At 37.7% G+C, this 21,040-nt stretch overlaps 2 protein-coding genes across 2 annotated transcripts; one reads left to right on the plus strand and one right to left on the minus strand.

Moving 5' to 3' along the window:
- Positions 1–3,945: 3,945 nt before the first annotated feature.
- Positions 3,946–5,947, plus strand: LOC144666853 (G-protein coupled receptor 83-like). Its single transcript, XM_078528261.1, has one exon. The coding sequence runs from the start codon at positions 3,956–3,958 to the stop codon at positions 5,096–5,098; it is 1,143 nt and encodes a 380-aa protein (XP_078384387.1). The 5' UTR covers positions 3,946–3,955; the 3' UTR covers positions 5,099–5,947.
- Positions 5,948–10,222: 4,275 nt separating this feature from the next.
- LOC144664940 (QRFP-like peptide receptor) lies at positions 10,223–11,296 on the minus strand. The gene has a single exon (XM_078526136.1). It carries the CDS (start codon positions 11,294–11,296, stop codon positions 10,223–10,225), a length of 1,074 nt encoding a protein of 357 aa, XP_078382262.1.
- Positions 11,297–21,040: the final 9,744 nt, after the last annotated feature.

Raw genomic sequence — 21,040 nt, forward strand, 5'->3', positions numbered from 1 at the left:
GTCAAGAAAGTATAGTGAAACACTTTCTTTGAATGTGTACAAAGCAGATTTACACACACATGTAATTTAGACTAGAACAGTTGAGATTAATAGGTACAGTTTAAGTTTTAAAGGCTACATCTTGCTATTTATTATGAATGATTTTATTTATTTTTATTACAAGAAAGTTATTTCATAAATAAATAATTAATTTATTACTGTGATCTTAAATGTCAATTGCAGATTATTTATTACAAAGCACTAAAGAACAATAAACTAGACAATATTTATGGTGAAGATTGTGGTATCTGATTTAAATGGGAATGCAAAATCAGATAAGCAGCTAATAACCTTTTGTTACTTGAAAAATTAAGTCCCAACAGGCAGCAGAGTTCAGTTTAAATTTTGTTATGTTCAATGCAATATTGGACTGCAACTGTTTAGCTTTTCTTTTAATAATAAAAGAATACACAATAATTTCAGAATAAACTTTTTCTGATGCATTGGTTGTTGTGTGTTCAGTTCTTTAGTGACTTTAGCAAAGGGACAGTTGTTGTGGTCAAAAGTGTAGCAGCTCTCATAAGCTTTAAATATACTCAAGTGAAAAATGCAGTAACCCTTCTGTAGGTGCGTGAAAGGGGTGTTGTTTTCTACCGGAGGTATATATACATATATGAGGTTACCTTTTCTGTCAAAAATTGTACTCTATAAGGGTAAGGGTTTCGCCTTCGCTATGGAGCCTCCCATATTAAACATTTTTGACTTCCACCGACCTCCCCTGCTGCTGACTCGTACCCAGTCGTCTCTTATGTGAAAATTGCAAGACGCGAAGGATGATGAGATTCCCTCCGTGTTGAGCAGCCGACTCAAGACGGACTCAAAAGACGACTGGGGACGAGTCAGCCCCTGCTGGGTTCTACTGGTGCTCAAGTGTAACAGTTGCTTTTTTGGGGGGGAAGGGGGGTGGGGAGGGTCAGGGTACTCTTCCTGTTTGTTTTACTCTGTTGGTAGCAAGCCATTCATGTGAAACCTGGCTTTTGGTTTATCCATAGCAACTGATACACTTAGTTCTCCCTACTTAGTCAAAATTCCTGTGAGAACTACCATGTGAAAGGGGCGGGGAAACTCGTCGGAAATTTTAAAAAGAACAGCTTTTATCAACACCTGAGAGATACCAAAATACTAAAAATAGAAAAATCTGCATACTGTGTGGTAAATGGATGTGACAGCATCCAAAACAAAGTGACTTCAACCTGTCAATCTTGACTTTCCTTTGCTTTGAATGTAGCCGGTTTCAGCCTGTGTACAGCCGTCCCCTCCGCGATTTTTTTGAGCGGAGCGGGACGGCTGTACACAGGCTATGAGTTGGGAATCAGCGCGAAAAAAAAAAACGGCGAGCGAAAAATTAGGGGAAGGGTGGAGAGGAGAAGGTGGTCAACTTCTTTGGGCGTGGCCGAAGCGGGAACTTTTTTTAAAGCTCGATTTTGCAGCGAAAAAGTGAAAAATTTCTTTTAGAATACTTGTTTACGCATTACAGAGATACGAAACCACAAACAACCTGTAGGCTTTATAGACACATTAAATAATCAGGAAGTGTTGATCAGTGTTGAGTGATCTGTCCATTTCTTTGTTACCTCCAACAGCGACAACTTCCACCGATTCGCGATTGTTTCCATGGAAGAGCAACGTTTTGCACCGCACATCTTCTGATGTCCATGAAGCTAAAAGCACATACCATTTTTTCAATCAAACATCCTGATTTCGTTATTTAAAGCGTTTAACTCTAACGGGAGCTGACTGTTTTCTGTCAATAAAAGTGGGCTTTATGTATTGAAGTGGAAAAAAAGTATCGCATATATCAAGTAAGTACAAAACGTCATCTGTGAGCGCAAGGCTTATATACCAAGTAAGAACAAAACGTCATTTGTGAGCGCAAGGCTTATATACCAAGTAAGAACAAAACGTCATCTGTGAGCGCAAGGCTTATATACCAAGTAAGAACAAAACGTCATCTGTGAGCACAAGGCTTATATACCAAGTAAGAACAAAACGTCATCTGTGAGCGCAAGGCTTATATACCAAGTAAGAACAAAACGTCATCTGTGAGCGCAAGGCTTATATCAGTTATATACCAAGTAAGAACAAAACGTCATCTGTGAGCACAAGGCTTATATACCAAGTAAGAACAAAACGTCATCTGTGAGCGCAAGGCTTATATACCAAGTAAGAACAAAACGTCATCTGTGAGCGCAAGGCTTATATCAGTTATATACCAAGTAAGAACAAAACGTCATCTGTGAGCACAAGGCTTATATACCAAGTAAGAACAAAACGTCATCTGTGAGCGCAAGGCTTATATACCAAGTAAGAACAAAACGTCATCTGTGAGCACAAGGCTTATATACCAAGTAAGAACAAAACGTCATCTGTGAGCGCAAGGCTTATATACCAAGTAAGAACAAAACGACATTGGTGAGCGCAAGGCTTATATACCAAGTAAGAACAAAACGTCATCTGTGAGCGCAAGGCTTATATACCAAGTAAGCACTAAACGTCATTTGTAAGCCCAAGGTTTATATATCAAGTAAGCACAGAACGTCATTTCTAAGCGCAAGGCTTATATAGCAAGTAAGTACAAATTGTCATTTGTGAGCGCAAGGCTTATATATCAAGTAAGACAAAACGTCATTTGTGACCGCAAGGCTTACATATCAATTAGAACAAAACGTCATTTGTGAGTGCAAGGCTTATATATCAAGTAGAACAAAACGTCATTTGTGACCGCAAGGCTCACATATCAATTAGAACAAAACGTCATTTGTGAGTGCAAGGCTTATATACCAAGTAGAATAAAACGTCATTTGTGAGCGCAAGGCTTATATATCAAGTAAGAACAAAACGTCATTTGTGAGCCCAAAGCTTACATACCAAAAATTTTCAGATAAAATTTGACCAGCATTTTGTGCAGCGAGTTGCATGGTCAGGATTGTCATGAAACTTCCTGATACAAAACTAGAGAGCTCTGAGGCTTATTTGCTAAAGTTTAGGAGAAATCTTTCGTCGGGTTTTAAAATTATGGACATTTTTGGTAAAAACTAGATTTTGAAAATACGTTTAAATCTCAAAAGGTTTTATTCCGACTGAAAAACGAATGCCATTTTCAGTAAATTCGAACATTTTTCATTCAGGACGCAAACATTCGAAGAAATCGGTGAAATCTTTCCTGCCAAAAAGCGCGATTCAAAAATACAACCATCACGTAAATAAATAGACATTTTAAAAAGTTTCTGTTAGTATCGCCTTGATCATTGGTTGTCATTATTCAAACACACTTCCGTGCATTACCATTTTAACGTGTTTTGCAACTTAAAAAATTGCCTCCTCTAACCGTGCTATTAAAAGGTGTTCACGGCTTTCGCTTTCGAACAAAAAAATTAACGGATATTATACCTTGCGATCTGAAATAGCCTTTACACTATGTGGTCAAAGAAATTACTCGCTTTTGAAAGGAAGAAAAAACTATTGGTACGATCTCTATAAATACGTATTCTAACAACAATAGGAACATTAATTACATTTTGGAGTGACATTTCTCATTTCATCTGTCTTAAAGGTGTTATACAACTGTGAAGTGAGATTTAGTGGCATTTTATTTCACGGTCATGCTTGTGTTTTACAATAATGAAGTCTCCAGTAATGATTTTCTTTTGTGAACCATATGTTTTGGACATAGAAGGAAACTTTATTTAACAAACGGCCATGTATCATACTCTTAAAAACAACTTTTTAGCCAATAGGAATGCATTCTGAATCCAATCTATGTTATAATTTGAAGATGAAAAAAACCGTTTTGTAGCGAAATTGGATTTCATTTCTGAATATATTGTCTCAATAGATGTTTTTATTTATTATAGTTTTGTTTCTGAAGCGCCAGCACCGGCAGTAAGGCTGAATTGGAGATCTCAAACAGCACATCATGTTACTAACATCCAACACGACGATTTTAAATAGTCCTAACGAAACAGCACTTGGGACACAGAACTCGTCATGTATTTTTGTCGATTCGACTGCAGCGAGAATTTCCAAAGTTTGCGCTTACTGTTTTATTCTGTTGGGCAGTTTTTTCGGGAACGTCTTCATAATCATCATCGTCTACAAACACCGAGAGTTACGGAAAACAATTAACTATTTCATTGTGAACATGGCTGTGTCGGATTTACTTTTCCCCCTGATGATAATCCCTGTTCAGATAACTGAATTGCTGACTGGCTCAGAACGTTGGCACGTCAGTGGAATCTTAGGATCGATATTGTGCAAGCTCCATTTTTTTGCAGGCTATGTGTCCTCCCACGTTTCTGCTCAAAGCTTGGTGTGGATAGCAATTGATAGATTTGTCGCCGTCGTCTTTCCAATGAAACTCGGGTTTATCTCAACCAAGATTCGTACGATAGCCATCGCATCCACTTGGATTGTCGCAGGTTTGTTCTATTTTCCAGTACTGATAACTTCTGGACTTGTTGTACATCACAATAACACGTATTGCTTTCAAAGCAACACAGAATCGCTTTTCCCTAACCAGGAGGCTATCGTGGCATATAACTGGCTTCGAACGACTTTCTTTAACATCGCTCCGTTATTTTTATTAACCATTTTGTACACTGCGATAGGGGTTTCCTTGAAAAGGCAGAATAAAGCCCTCGCGGACGATGCATCAAATGAACAACGAAATTCTTTAAAGAAACGAAAACAAGCTATTCAAATGTCTGCTGTTATCGTAGTGCTGTTTTACATTTGTTTTATTCCGTCCATTTTCCTACAGTTCTTAATCTATCAAGCGAGACCTCCTTGTGACGCACAGTTTTTTTACTTATTCCTGTTTTTGTTGTATTGCGCCTCTTCTATTGTAAATCCAATAATTTGTCTGTCATTTGTTGAAAGTTATCGTCGTGGATTGAAAAACATTTTATGTCCTTGCATGAGAATGCAAGTCAGCGAAATGGCGAAACGGGAGCAAATTACTCTTAAAGAATTAAAAAATCTTCCAGTCCCTGAAGAAAACCGTCGAGGAACTATTAAGGACACAGAAAACGACGGAGAAACATTAGATACTTCTTTGTAGAGAAAGCCATAGACGCCACTTCCAAAAAGCAAAAGCCTCTTGGAAACAGTCAATACGGATAATGTTTGGAACATTTGGTACACTTTGTTAGCTGTTCAGAAGGGAGATTTCTGAATCTCTGTTTAATAATAAAAGAATACACAATAATTTCAGAATAAACTTTTTCTGATGCATTGGTTGTTGTGTGTTCAGTTCTTTAGTGACTTTAGCAAAGGGACAGTTGTTGTGGTCAAAAGTGTAGCAGCTCTCATAAGCTTTAAATATACTCAAGTGAAAAATGCAGTAACCCTTCTGTGAAAGGGGTGTCATTTTCTACCGGAGGTATATATATATATCTGTTCGATTTTCCAAGAACCTGGCGCCCAAGGCCCAAAACAGCCCGGGGCTAGTAAAAGTCCCCAGCCCTCCCCCCAGGAGCCCAGCTGGCAGCTGCAACACCGGCCGGGTGCCTTCTACACAGGGAGCCTGCACCGGTGTCATTCAAAATATCCACAGACTACACAGGTGCATTCCAAGTTCACACAAAATTTCTCAAAGGGGCCTGAACCAAGCTAGGCCCAGCAGTCAAAAGTGACACCCTCCCCTCCCCCCAGCTTTTGACGGCTACCCGCCAGCTGGGCACCAGCAGATAGCCCAACGCCTGGGCAAGGTCCCCATAGCATGGTTGACGTCAAGCCCCCTCAAGTTAAGGTTGCTGGCTAGGCTTGAACTCGGGCTGCGCCCGAGTTCAAGCGAAAACCCGGCAGCCAGGTTTCTGCGAATTCTCTGAGATATATGAGGTTACCTTTTCTGTCAAAAATTGTACTCTATAAGGGTAAGGGTTTCGGCTTCGCTATGGAGCCTCCCATATTAAAAATTTTTGACTTCCACCCACCTCCCCTGCAGCTGACTCGTACCCAGTCGTCTCTTATGTGAAAATTGCAAGACGCGAAGGATGATGGGATTCCCTCCGTGTTGAGCAGTCGACTCAAGACGGACTCAAAAGACGACTGGGGACGAGTCAGCCCCTGCTGGGTTCTACTGGTGCTCAAGTGTAACAGTTGCTTTGTTTTTTGGGGGGGGAAGGGGGTTGGGGAGGGTCAGGTACTCTTCCTGTTTGTTTTACTCTGTTGGTAGCAAGCCATTCATTGGTTTATCCATAGCAACTGATACACTTAGTTCTCCCTACTTAGTCAAAATTCCTGTGAGAACTACCATGTGAGAGGGGAGGGGACACTCGTCGGAAATTTTAAAAAGAATAGCTTTTATTATCACCTGAGAGATACCAAAATACTAAAAATAGAAAAATCTGCAATGCTGTGTGGTAAATGGATGTGACAGCATCCAAAACAAAGTGACTTTAACCTGTCAATCTTGACTTTCCTTTGCTTTGAATGTAGCCGGTTTCAGCCTGTGTACAGCCGTCCCCTCCGCGATTTTTTTGAGCGGAGCGGGACGGCTGTACACAGGCTATGAGTTGGGAATCAGCGCGAAAAAAAAACGGCGAGCGAAAAATTAGGAGAAGGGTGTGGAGGAGAAGGTGGTCAACTTCTTTGGGCGTGGCCGAAGCGGGAACGTTTTTTAAAGCTCGATTTTGCAGCGAAAAAGTAATGGAATCCAAAAACTTCTTTTAGAATACTTGTTTGCGCATTACAGAGATACGAAGCCACAAATAACCTGTAGGCTTTATAGACACATTAAATAATCAGGAAGTGTTGATCAGTGTTGAGTGATCTGTCCATTTCTTTGTTACCTCCAACAGGGACAATTTCCACCGATTCGCGATTGTTTCCATGGAAGAGCAACGTTTTGCACCGCACATCTTCTGATGTCCATGAAGCTAAAAGCACATACCATTTTTTCAATCATACATCCTGATTTCGTTATTTAAAGCGTTTAACTCTAACGGGAGCTGACTGTTTTCTGTCAATAAAAGTGGGCTTTATGTATTGAAGTGGGAAAAAAGTATCGCATATATCAAGTAAGTACAAAACGTCATCTGTGAGCGCAAGGCTTATATACAAAGTAAGCACAAAACGACATTGGTGAGCGCAATGCTTATCTACCAAGTAAGCACAAAACGTCATTTGTAAGCCCAAGGTTTATATATCAAGTAAGCACAGAACGTCATTTCTAAGCGCAAGGCTTATTAGATATCAAGTAAGTACAAAACGTCATTTGTGAGCGCAAGGCTTACATATCAATTAGAACAAAAAGGCATTTGTGAGTGCAAGGCTTATATACCAAGTACGTAAGAATAAAACGTCATTTGTGAGCGCAAGGCTTATATATCAAGTAAGAACAAAACGTCATTTGTGAGCCCAAAGCTTACATATCAAGTATTTTCAGATAAAATTTGACCAGCATTTTGTGCAGCGAGTTGCATGGTCAGGATTGTCATGAAACTTCCTGATACAAAACTAGAGAGCTCTGAGGCTTATTTGCTAAAGTTTAGGAGAAATCTTTCGTCGGGTTTTAAAATTATGGACATTTTTGGTAAAAACTAGATTTTGAAAATACGTTTAAATCTCAAAAGGTTTTATTCCGACTGAAAAACAAATGCCATTTTCAGTAAATTCGAACATTTTTCATTCAGAACGCAAAAATTCGAAGAAATCGGTGAAATCTTTCCTGCCAAAAAGCGCGATTCAAAAATACAACCATCACGTAAATAAATAGACATTTTAAAAAGTTTCTGTTAGTATCGCCTTGATTATTGGTTGTCATTATTCAAACACACTTCCGTGCATTACCATTTTAACGTGTTTTGCAACTTAAAAAATTGCCTCCTCTAACCGTGCTATTATTATTATTTCGCTTTCGAACAAAAAAATTAACGGATATTAGTACCTTGCGATCTGAAATAACACTATGCGGTCAAAGAAATTACTCGCTTTTGAAAGGAAGAAAAAAAACTATTGGTACAATCTCTATAAATACGTATTCTAACAACAATAGGAATATTAAGTATTGTTCACTAAAAAGAAATAACTTTTTGTGCTGTCCGTTGGCGGTTTCAAAGTGTCCGTTGTCCGTCTTAGAGAGGTGTCCGTCTTACAGAGAGTTTTCTTACAGTAAAATGACTGAAAAACGGCAGGGACCATGACCAGGTGTCCGTCTTATGGAGGTGTCCGTCTTATAGAGGTGTCCGTTAAGAGAGAGTTGACTGTACGTGTTTATAGAGAACGACTCGTACTAATAGATTCTTGTCTTCCTTTCAAAAGCGAGCAATTTCTTTGACCACATAGGGTAAAGGTTGTCAGATCACAAGTAATAATATCCGTTAATTTTTTGTTCGAATGCGAAAGCCGTGAACACCTTGATTTGATTATGGCACGGAAAGTCTACGGATGTGTTATTTTAAGACGCAAATAGTGATGCAAGTGTGTTTGAATGACAACCTATCATCAAAGCGATTTTAACAGAAACGTTTTAAAATGTTTACTAGCATGCAGGGCCGTAACTAACATGAGGCAAGACGAGGCACATGCCTTGTCTAGGTTTTTACCCAAAATTAAAAACAAATAACGTTTTGTTGGGAAGATAATCTCCAGTTGAAGAAGATTGATTTTTCTCAAGAAATACGTCACCAAAAATGTCTCTGAAAGAGTTTCAGAGCGTCTAGATTTCACAATTTTCTGGAGGCATGCCCCCATAACCCCCAAGAAAAATCTTGCCTCGTCTATGGCAAAGATCTGGTAACGGCACTGCTAGCATGTGAACTGTTTTAGTTCTAATTCTTGCCTGAAAGTGCTTAGAAATTAAAAGCATGAAGTCGCGCGTGCTTGTGGAAAATGAGAATGAATGTGTTGCAAAAAAACTCGCATTGTTATTTATTTCCCAACACAAACTTTATACATCTGTACATGGTACTTCTAAAACATCCATATATATCTGACCGGATTTATTAAAACCAGGCTATGGAAATTTTCACGTTTTAAGCGCTAATCGCCGTAAACGCGTTTTTTTTCTCGCCAGAAACTATCTCCAATTAAAGTAGACGATATAAAAACTAAAAAGAATGTCAGTCTTTTGTTTCTCTTCTCCTCTTTCTTATGTACCTTTCAGCGCTGTTGTTCCTTTTTTTTCTGGGCATGTTTTTAGCCATATCGCAGTGCAATGTACGTGGTCAAAAACACTCAGGTCACTTTTCGTTGACCATGCAAGTTTTTACAAATCCAGTTAGATATATATTTACAGGCAGACGAAAGTTCCTAATACCAATATAGTAAAGATAACAAATAAAGAAAGCTATGGACCCCATTCTCTTGGACAAAAAATAAGTGTCGAAAATGGTGAGAATTTCCAATTTCGAGCTGAAATTCCAATTTAAGAGAAAAGCGTTGTCCGAAAAAAAACCGTTGTCCAGTGACATGTACAAAACAACCGAAATAAACATTGTTTTCGGTTCTCAAACTTTAACATGTCTCTTCTCGGTCCTAAAATTCATCGTAAACATGTCGAAATGCTAAAAATGAGAGAATTTATATTGATTGTTATAATATTGAAATAATTCTAACAGAGATTCAGAAATCTCCCTTCTGAACAGCTAACAAGGTGTACCAAATACAGTGGAACCCCGATATAACGATATACCAAGGGAGCAGTAAAATAATATCGTTATATCGAAAAAATCGTTAGATCGAAACTCCTGATATAACGATATGGCTGAAAATATTGTTATATCGGGGTAAACCTAACAAGTACTTTTTACTGCATAATTATTAGAGGAGGATAAAGGGAATATGATAAGAAGGCTTAGAACACAGCATCATTTTCGTATATCATCGTACAAAGCTGTTTTTAGAAACGTTAGAGATGACTCGATTACCGTAATGTTATTGCATTAAATTCGATGTTTTGCAAATGTGACTGTGCACTGATAATATCGTTATATCGGGAGGATTTTACGTTCGGTCTGCTAAATTCTCATCGTTATATCGGAAATATCGTTATGTCGAGGATCGTTATATCGGGGTTCCACTGTATTCCGAACATTTTCCGCACTGAACATTACAGTTACATCTGCTATGTTTCCCAGAGGCTTTGGCTTCTCTGGGGTGGCGTCCATAGCTCTCTCTACAGAACAGTATTTAATGTTTCTCCGTCGTTTTTTGTGTTCTCAAAGTTCCTTGACAGTTTGCTTCAAGAATCGAGAGGTTTTATTTCTTTTAGAGTTATTTGCTCTCGTTTCGCAATTTCACTGTTCCGCATTCTCGAGCAGGGACATAAAATGTTTCTCAATCCACGACGATAACTTTCAACAAATGACAGACAAATTATTGGATTGACAGTAGAAGATGCGCAATACAACAAAAACACGAAAAAGTAAAAAAACTGTAAGCCACAAGGAGGTCTCGCCTGATAGATTAAGAACTGTAGGAAAATGGACGGAATAACACAAATGTAAAACAGCACTACGATAACAACAGACATTTTGATAGCTTGTCTTCGTTTCTTTAAAGAATTTCGTTGTGCATTTGTTGCAGCGTCCGTAAGGGCTTTATTCTGCCTTTTTAAGGAAACCCCTATCGCAAAATACAAAATGGTTAATAAAAATAACGGAGCGATGTTAACGAAAGTCGTTCGAAGCCAGTTATATGCCGCGATTGCCTCCTGGTTAGCGAAAAGCGATTCTGTGTTGCTTTGAAAACAATATGTGTTATTGCCATGTACAACAAGTCCAGAAGTTATCAGTAATGGAAAAAAGAACAAACCTGAAATTATCCAAGTGGATACAATGGCTACTGTCCGAATCTTGGTTGAAATAAGCCCACGTTTCATTGGAAAGACGACGGCGACAAATCTATCAATTGCTATCCACACCAAGCTTTGAGCAGAAACGTGGGAGGACACTAAGCCAGCAAAAAAAAAGAGCTTGCACAATATCGATCCTAAGATTCCACTGACGTGCCAACGTTCTGCACCAGTCAGCAATTCAGTTATCTGAACAGGGATTATCATCAGGGGGAAAAGTAAATCCGACACGGCCATGTTCACGATGAAATAGTTAATTGTTTTCCGTAACTCTCGGTGTTTGTAGACGATGATGATTATGAAGACGTTCCCGAAAAAACTGCCCAGCAGAATAAAACAGTAAGCGCAAACTTTGGAAATTCTCGCTGCAGTCGAATCGACAAAAATACATGACGAGTTCTGTGTCCCATGTGCTGTTTCGTTAGGACTATTTAAAATCGTCGTGTTGGATGTTAGTAACATGATGTGCTGTTTGAGATCTCCAATTCAGCCTTACTGCCGGTGCTGGCGCTTCAGAAACAAAACTATAATAAATAAAAACATCTATTGAGACAATATATTCAGAAATGAAATCCAATTTCGCTACAAAACGGTTTTTTTCATCTTCAAATTATAACATAGATTGGATTCAGAATGCATTCCTATTGGCTAAAAAGTTGTTTTTAAGAGTATGATACATGGCCGTTTGTTAAATAATGATTCCTTCTATGTCCAAAACATATGGTTCACAGAAGAAAAACAAAATGTAATTTAAAACTTGTTGTCGACATATATAGAGGATATTACATGGTTGCGCGGAGATATGAAATTTATCTTCTCGTGTTCAAAACCGATATCTCACGAGTGAGCGCAGCGAACTCGTGAGATATCGGTTTTGAACACGAGAAGATAAATTTCATATCTCCAAGCAACCATGTAATATTCTGTTTATTATATAGACAAACTAACCGACTCAAAACAGACATGTATTCGTTGTGCATAGCCGTTTAGCTTTATCGTCTCAAAATTTCTGGTGTCACGTTACCTCGATTCTCTATAAGGCGGACACCGCTCTAAGACGGACAGTTGGAACCGGTCCCGACGGTGTTCGTCTTAGATAGAGTTGATTGTATTCTAATAACAATAGGAATGTTAAATTTCGGCTAGACATTTCTCATTTTATCTCTATTAAAGCTGTTATATTGGGACGCATGCTGCTATTAAAGGTAAAAGCAAAACTTAAATGTCTTACATTACAACTGTGATGTGATATTTGGTTTTATTTTATAAGGGCAATGTTTATATACCAAGTAAGAACAAAACGTGATTTGTGAGCACAAGGCTTATATACCAAGTAAGAACATACCGTCATTTGTGAGCACAAAGCTTATATACCAAGTAAGAACAAAACATCATTTGTGAGCACAAGGCTTATATACCAAGTAAGAACAAAACGTCATTTGTGGGCACAAGGCTTATATACCAAGTAAGAACAAAACGTCATTTTTGAGCGCAAGGCTTATATACCAAGTAAGAACAAAACGTCATTTGTGAGCGCAAGGTTTATATACCAAGTAAGAACAAAACGTCATTTGTGAGCGCAATGCTTATATACCAAGTAAGAACAAAACGTCATTTGTGAGCGCAATGCTTATATACCAAGTAAGAACAAAACGTCATTTGTGAGCGCAATGCTTATATGACAAGTAAGCGCAAAACGTCATTTGTGAGCGCAATGCTTATATACCAAGTAAGAACAAAACGTCATTTGTGAGCGCAATGCTTATATACCAAGTAAGAACAAAACGTCATTTGTGAGCGCAATGCTTATATACCAAGTAAGCGAAAAACGTCATTTGTGAGCGCAATGCTTATATACCAAGTAAGAACAAAACATCATTTGTGAGCGCAAGGCTTATATTCCAAGTAAGAAAAAAACATCATTTGTGGGCACAAGGCTTATATACCATGTAAGAACAAAACGTCATTTGTGAGCGCCATGCTTATATACCAAGTTAGAATAAAACGTCATTTGTGAGCGCAAGGCTTATATACCAAGTAGGAGCAAAACGTCATTTGTGAGCGCAAAGCTTATATACCAAGTAAGAACAAAACGTCATTTGTGAGCGCAAGGCTTATATACCAAGTTAGAATAAAACGTCATTTGTGAGCGCAAGGTTTATATACCAAGTAAGAACAAAACGTCATTTGTGAGCGCCATGCTTATATACCAAGTAAGAACAAAACGTCATTTGTGAGCGCAATGCTTATATACCAAGTAAGAACAAAACGTCATTTGTGAGCGCAATGCTTATATACCAAGTAAGAACAAAACGTCATTTGTGTGCGCAATGCTTATATACCAAGTAAGAACAAAACGTCATTTGTGAGCGCAATGCTTATATACCAAGTAAGAACAAAACGTCATTTGCGAGCGCAATGCTTATATACCAAGTAAGAACAATATACCATTTGTGAGCGCAAGGTTTATATACCAAGTAAGAACAATATACCATTTGTCAGCGCAAGGTTTATATATCAAGTAAGAACAAAAGGTCATTTGTGAGCGCAAGGTTTATATACCAAGTAAGAACAAAACGTCATTTGTGAGCGCAATGCTTATATACCAAGTAAGAACAAAACGTCATTTGTGAGCGCAAGGCTTATATACCAAGTAAGAACAAAACGTCATTTGTGAGCGCAAGGTTTATATACCAAGTAAGAACAAAACGTCATTTGTGAGAGCAAGGTTTATATACCAAGTAAGAACAAAACGTCATTTGTGAGCGCCATGCTTATATACCAAGTAAGAACAAAACGTCATTTGTGAGCGCAATGCTTATATACCAAGTAAGAACAAAACGTCATTTGTGAGCGCAATGCTTATATGACAAGTAAGAACAAAACGTCATTTGTGAGCGCAATGCTTATATACCAAGTAAGAACAAAACGTCATTTGTGAGCGCAATGCTTATATACCAAGTAAGAACAAAACGTCATTTGTGAGCGCAATGCTTATATACCAAGTAAGCAAAAAACGTCATTTGTGAGCGCAATGCTTATATACCAAGTAAGAACAAAACATCATTTGTGAGCGCAAGGCTTATATACCAAGTAAGAAAAAAACATCATTTGTGAGCGCAAGGCTTATATACCATGTAAGAACAAAACGTCATTTGTGAGCGCCATGCTTATATACCAAGTTAGAATAAAACGTCATTTGTGAGCACAAGGCTTATATACCAAGTAGGAACAAAACGTCATTTGTGAGCACAAAGCTTATATACCAAGTAAGAACAAAACGTCACTTGTGAGCGCAAGGCTTATATACCAAGTTAGAATAAAACGTCATTTGTGAGCGCAAGGTTTATATACCAAGTAAGAACAAAACGTCATTTGTGAGCGCCATGCTTATATACCAAGTAAGAACAAAACGTCATTTGTGAGCGCAATGCTTATATACCAAGTAAGAACAAAACGTCATTTGTGAGCGCAATGCTTATATACCAAGTAAGCACAAAACGTCATTTCTGAGCGCAATGCTTATATACCAAGTAAGAACAAAACGTCATTTGTGAGCGCAATGCTTATATACCAAGTAAGAACAAAACGTCATTTGCGAGCGCAATGCTTATATACCAAGTAAGAACAATATACCATTTGTGAGAGCAAGGTTTATATACCAAGTAAGCAATATACCATTTGTCAGCGCAAGGTTTATATATCAAGTAAGCACAAAAGGTCATTTCTGAGCGCAAGGTTTATATACCAAGTAAGAACAAAACGTCATTTGTGAGCGCAATGCTTATATACCAAGTAAGAACAAAACGTCATTTGAGAGCGCAAGGCTTATATACCAAGTAAGAACAAAACGTCATTTTTGAGCGCAAGGCTTATATACCAAGAAAGAACAAAACGTCATTTGTGAGCGCAAGGTTTATATACCAAGTAAGAACAAAACGTCATTTTTGAGCGCAAGGTTTATATACCAAGTAAGAACCAAACGTCATTTGTGAGCGCAAGGTTTATATACCAAGTAAGAACATAACATTATTTGTGAGCGCAAGGTTTATATACCAAGTAAGAACAAAACGTCATTTGTGAGCGCAAGGTTTATATACCAAGTAAGAACATAACGTCATTTGTGAGCGCAAGGTTTATATACCAAGTAAGAACAAAACGTCATTTGTGAGCGCAAGGTTTATATACCAAGTAAGAACAAAACGTCATTTGTGAGCGCAAGGTTTATATACCAAGTAAGAACAAAACGTCATTTGTGAACGCAATGCTTATATACCAAGTAAGAACAAAACGTCATTTTTGAGCGCAATGTTTATATACCAAGTAAGAATAAAACGTCATTTGTGAGCGCAAGGTTTATATACCAAGTAAGTACAAAACGTCATTTTTGAGCGCAAGGTTTATATACCAAGTAAGAGCAAAACGTCATTTGAAAGCGCAAGGCTTATATACCAAGTAAGAACTAAACGTCATTTGTGAGCGCAAGGCTTATATACCAAGTAAGAACAAAACGTCATTTGTGAGCGCAAGGTTTATATACCAAGTAAGAACAAAACGTCATTTGTGAGCGCAATGCTTATATACCAAGTAAGTACAAAACGTCATTTTAGAGCGCAAGGCTTATATACCAAGTAAGAACAAAACGTCATTTTTGAGTGCAAGGTTTATATACCAAGAAAGAACAAAACGTAATCTGTGAGCGCAAGGCTTATATACCAAGTAAGAACAAAACGTCATTTGTGAGCGCAAGGTTTATATACCAAGTAAGAACATAACGTTATTTGTGAGCGCAAGGTTTATATACCAAGTAAGAACAAAACGTCATTTTTGAGTGCAAGGTTTATATACCAAGTAAGAACATAACGTTATTTGTGAGCGCAAGGTTTATATACAAGTAAGAAAAAAAAGTCATTTGTGAGCGCAAGGCTTATATACCAAGTAAGAACAAAACGTCATTTGTGAGCGCAAGGTTTATATACCAAGTAAGAACAAAACGTCATTTGTGAACGCAATGCTTATATACCAAGTAAGAACAAAACGTCATTTGTGAGCGCAATGTTTATATACCAAGTAAGAATAAAACGTCATTTGTGAGCGCAAGGTTTATATACCAAGTAAGAACATAACGTCATTTTTGAGCGCAAGGCTTATATACCAAGTAAGAGCAAAACGTCATTTGTGAGCGCAAGGCTTATATACCAAGTAAGAACAAAACGTCATTTGTGAGCGCAAGGCTTATATACCAAGTAAGAACAAAACGTCATTTGTGAGCGCAATGCTTATATACCAAGTAAGAACAAAACGTCATTTGTGAGCGCAATGCTTATATACCAAGTAAGAACAAAACGTCATTTGTGAGCGCAATGCTTATATACCAAGTAAGAACAAAACGTCATTTGCGAGTGCAATGCTTATATACCAAGTAAGACAATATACCATTTGTGAGAGCAAGGTTTATATACCAAGTAAGAACAATATACCATTTGTGAGCGCAAGGTTTATATACCAAGTAAGAACAAAACGTCATTTGTGAGCGCAAGGTTTATATACCAAGTAAGAACAAAAAGTCATTTGTGAGCGCAATGCTTATATACCAAGTAAGAACAAAACGTCATTTGTGAGCGCAAGGCTTATATACCAAGTAAGAACAAAACGTCATTTTTGAGTGCAAGGTTTATATACCAAGAAAGAACAAAACGTCATTTGTGAGCACAAGGTTTATATACCAAGTAAGAACAAAACGTCATTTTTGAGCGCAAGGCTTATATACCAAGAAAGAACAAAACGTCATTTGTGAGAACAAGGTTTATATACCAAGTAAGAACAAAACGTCATTTGTGAGCGCAATGCTTATATACCAAGTAAGAACAAAACGTTATTTGTGAGCGCAAGGCTTATATACCAAGTAAGAACAAAGCGTCATTTGTGAGCGCAAGGCTTATATACCAAGTAAGAACAAAACGTCATTTGTGAGCGCAAGGCTTATATACCAAGTAAGAACAAAACATCATTTGTGAGCGCAATGCTTATATACCAAGTAAGAACAAAACGTCATTTGTAAGGGCAAGGCTTATATACCAAGTAAGAACAAAACATCATTTGTGAACACAAGGCTTATATACCAAGTAAGCACAAAACGTCATTTGCGAGCACAAGGCTTATATACCAAGTAAGAACAAAACGTCATTTGTGAGCGCAAGGCTTATATACCAAGTAAAAACATACCGTCATTTGTGAGCACAAAGCTTATATACCAAGTAAGAACAAAACATCATTTGTGAGCACAAGGCTTATATACCAAGTAAGAACAAAACGTCATTTGTGAGCGCAAGGTTTACATACCAAGTAAGAACAAAACGTCATTTGTGAGCGCAATGCTTATATACCAAGTAAGAACAAAACGTCATTTGTGAGCGCCATGCTTATATACCAAGTTAGAATAAAACGTCATTTGTGAGCACAAGGCTTATATACCAAGTAGGCGCAAAACGTCATTTGTGAGCGCAAAGCTTATATACCAAGTAAGAACAAAACGTCACTTGTGAGCGCAAGGCTTATATACAAAGTTAGAATAAAACGTCATTTGTGAGCGCAAGGTTTATATACCAAGTAAGAACAAAACGTCATTTGTGAGCGCAATGCTTATATACCAAGTAAGAACAAAACGTCATTTGTGAGCGCAAGGCTTATATACCAAGTAAGAACAAAACGTCATTTGTGAGCGCAAGGTTTATATACCAAGTAAGAACAAAACGTCATTTGTGAGCGCAATGCTTATATAGCAAGTAAGAACAAAACGTCATTTGTGAGCACAAGGCTTATATACCAAGTAAGAACAAAACGTCATTTGTGAGCACAATGCTTATATACCAAGTAAGAACAAAACGTCATTTGTGAGCGCAAGGCTTATATACCAAGTAAGAACAAAACGTCATTTTTGAGCGCAAGGTTTATATACCAAGTAAAAACAAAACGTCATTTGTGAGCACTAGGCTTATATACCAAGTAAGAACAAAACATCATTTGTGAGCGCAATGCTTATATACCAAGTAGGCGCAAGACGTCATTTGTGAGCGCAAGGTTTATATACCAAGTAAGAACAAAACGTCATTTGTGAGCGCAATGCTTATATACCAAGTAAGAACAAAACGTCATTTGTGAGCGCAATGCTTATATACCAAGTAAGAACAAAACGTCATTTGTGAGCGCAATGCTTATATAACAAGTAAGAACAAAACGTCATTTGTGAGCGCAATGCTTATATACCAAGTAAGAGCAAAACGTCATTTGTGAGCGCAATGCTTATATACCAAGTAAGAACAAAACGTCTTTTGTGAGCGCAATGCTTATATACCAAGTAAGAACAAAACGTCATTTGTGAGCGCAATGCTTATATACCAAGTAAGAACAAAACGTCATTTGTGAGCGCAATGCTTATATACCAAGTAAGAACAAAACGTCATTTGTGAGCGCAATGCTTATATACCAAGTAAGCACAAAACGTCATTTGTGAGCGCAATGCTTATATACCAAGTAAGAACAAAACGTCTTTTGTGAGCGCAATGCTTATATACCAAGTAAGAACAAAACGTCATTTGTGAGCGCAATGCTTATATACCAAGTAAGAGAAAAACGTCATTTGTGAGCGCAATGCTTATGTACCAAGTAAGAACAAAACGTCATTTGTGAGCGCAATGCTTATATACCAAGTAAGAACAAAACGTTATTTGTGAACGCAATGCTTATATTCCAAGTAAGAACAAAACGTCATTTGTGAGCGCAATGCTTATATACCAAGTAAGAACAAAACGTCATTTGTGAGCGCAAGGCTTATATACCAAGTAAGAACAAAACGTCATTTTTGAGCGCAAGGCTTATATACCAAGTAAGAACAAAACGTCATTTGTGAGCGCAAGGCTTATATACCAAGTAAGAACAAAACATCATTTGTGAGCGCAATGCTTATATACCAAGTAAGAACAAAACGTCATTTGTGAGCGCAATGCTTATATACCAAGTATGAACAAAACATCATTTGTGAACACAAGGCTTATATACCAAGTAAGCACAAAACGTTATTTGCGAGCGCAAGGCTTATATACCAAGTAAGAACAAAACGTGATTTGTGAGCGCAAGGCTTATATACCAAGTAAAAATATACCGTCATTTGTGAGCGCAAAGCTTATATACCAAGTAAGAACAAAGCATCATTTGTGGGCGCAAGGCTTATATACCAAGTAAGAACAAAACGTCATTTGTGAGCGCAAGGCTTATATACCAAGTAAGAACAAAACGTCATTTGTGAGCGCAATGCTTATATACCAAGTAAGAACAAAACGTCATTTGTGAGCGCCATGCTTATATACCAAGTTAGAATAAAACGTCATTTGTGAGCACAAGGCTTATATACCAAGTAGGAACAAAACGTCATTTGTGAGCGCAAAGCTTATATACCAAGTAAGAACAAAACGTCATTTGTGAGCGCAAGGCTTATATACAAAGTTAGAATAAAACGTCATTTGTGAGCGCAAGGCTTATATACCAAGTAAGAACAAAACGTCATTTGTGAGCGCAATGCTTATATACCAAGTAAGAACAAAACGTCATTTGTGAGCGCAAGGCTTATATACCAAGTAAGAACAAAACGTCATTTGTGAGCGCAAGGCTTATATACCAAGTAAGAACAAAACGTCATTTGTGAGCGCAATGCTTATATAGCAAGTAAGAACAAAACGTCATTTGCGAGCGCAAGGCTTATATACCAAGTAAGAACAAAACGTCATTTGTGAGCGCAATGCTTATATACCAAGTAAGAACAAAACGTCATTTGTGAGCGCAAGGCTTATATACCAAGTAAGAACAAAACGTCATTTTTGAGCGCAAGGTTTATATACCAACTAAAAACAAAACGTCATTTGTGAGCACTAGGCTTATATACCAAGTAAGAAAAAACATCATTTGTGAGCGCAATGCTTATATACCAAGTAGGCGCAAGACGTCATTTGTGAGCGCAAGGTTTATATACCAAGTAAGAACAAAACGTCATTTGTGAGCGCAATGCTTATATACCAAGTAAGAACAAAACGTCATTTGTGAGCGCAATGCTTATATACCAAGTAAGCGCAAAACGTCATTTGTGAGCGCAATGCTTATATAACAAGTAAGAACAAAACGTCAGTTGTGAGCGCAATGGTTATATACCAAGTAAGAACAAAACGTCATTTGTGAGCGCAATGCTTATATACCAAGTAAGAACAAAACGTCATTTGTGAGCGCAATGCTTATATACCAAGTAAGAACAAAACGTCTTTTGTGAGCGCAATGCTTATATACCAAGTAAGAGAAAAACGTCATTTGTGAGCGCAATGCTTATATACCAAGTAAGAACAAAACGTCATTTGTGAGCGCAATGCTTATATACCAAGTAAGAACAAAACGTCATTTGTGAGCGCAATGCTTATATACCAAGTAAGAACAAAACCTTATTTGTGAGCGCAATGCTTATATACCAAGTAAGACAATATACCATTTGTGAGCGCAAGGTTTTTATACCAAGTAAGAACAAAGGGTCATTTGTGAGCGCAAGGCTTATATACCAAGTAAGAACAAAACGTCATTTTTGAGCGCAAGGTTTATATTCCAAGTAAGAACAAAACGTCATTTGTGAGTGCAAGGTTTATATACCAACTAAGAATAAAACATCATTTGTGAGCACAAGGCTTATATACCAAGTAAGCACAAAACGTTATTTGTGAGCGCAAGGCTTATATACCAAGTAATAACAAAACGTCATTTGTGAGCGCAATGCTTATATACCAAGTAAGAACCAAACGTCATTTGTGAGCGCAAGGCTTATATACCAAGTAAGAACAAAACGTCATTTCTGAGTGCAAGGTTTATATACCAAGTAAAAACAAAACGCCATTTGTGAGCGCAAGGCTTATATACCAAGTAAGAAAAAAACATCATTTGTGAGCGCAATGCTTATATACCAAGTAGGCGCAAAACGTCATTTGTGAGCGCAAGGTTTATATATCAAGTAAGAACAAAACGTCATTTGTAAGCGCCATGCTTATATACCAAGTAAGAACAAAACGTCATTTGTGAGCGCAATGCTTATATACCAAGTAAGCGCAAAACGTCATTTGTGAGCGCAATGCTTATATAACAAGTAAGCGCAAAACGTCATTTGTGAGCGCAATGCTT

Source organism: Oculina patagonica, chromosome 9, assembly GCF_052425735.1.
Source record: "Oculina patagonica isolate OP01 chromosome 9, crgOcupat, whole genome shotgun sequence".
NCBI classification, from domain to species: Eukaryota; Metazoa; Cnidaria; class Anthozoa; order Scleractinia; family Oculinidae; genus Oculina; species Oculina patagonica.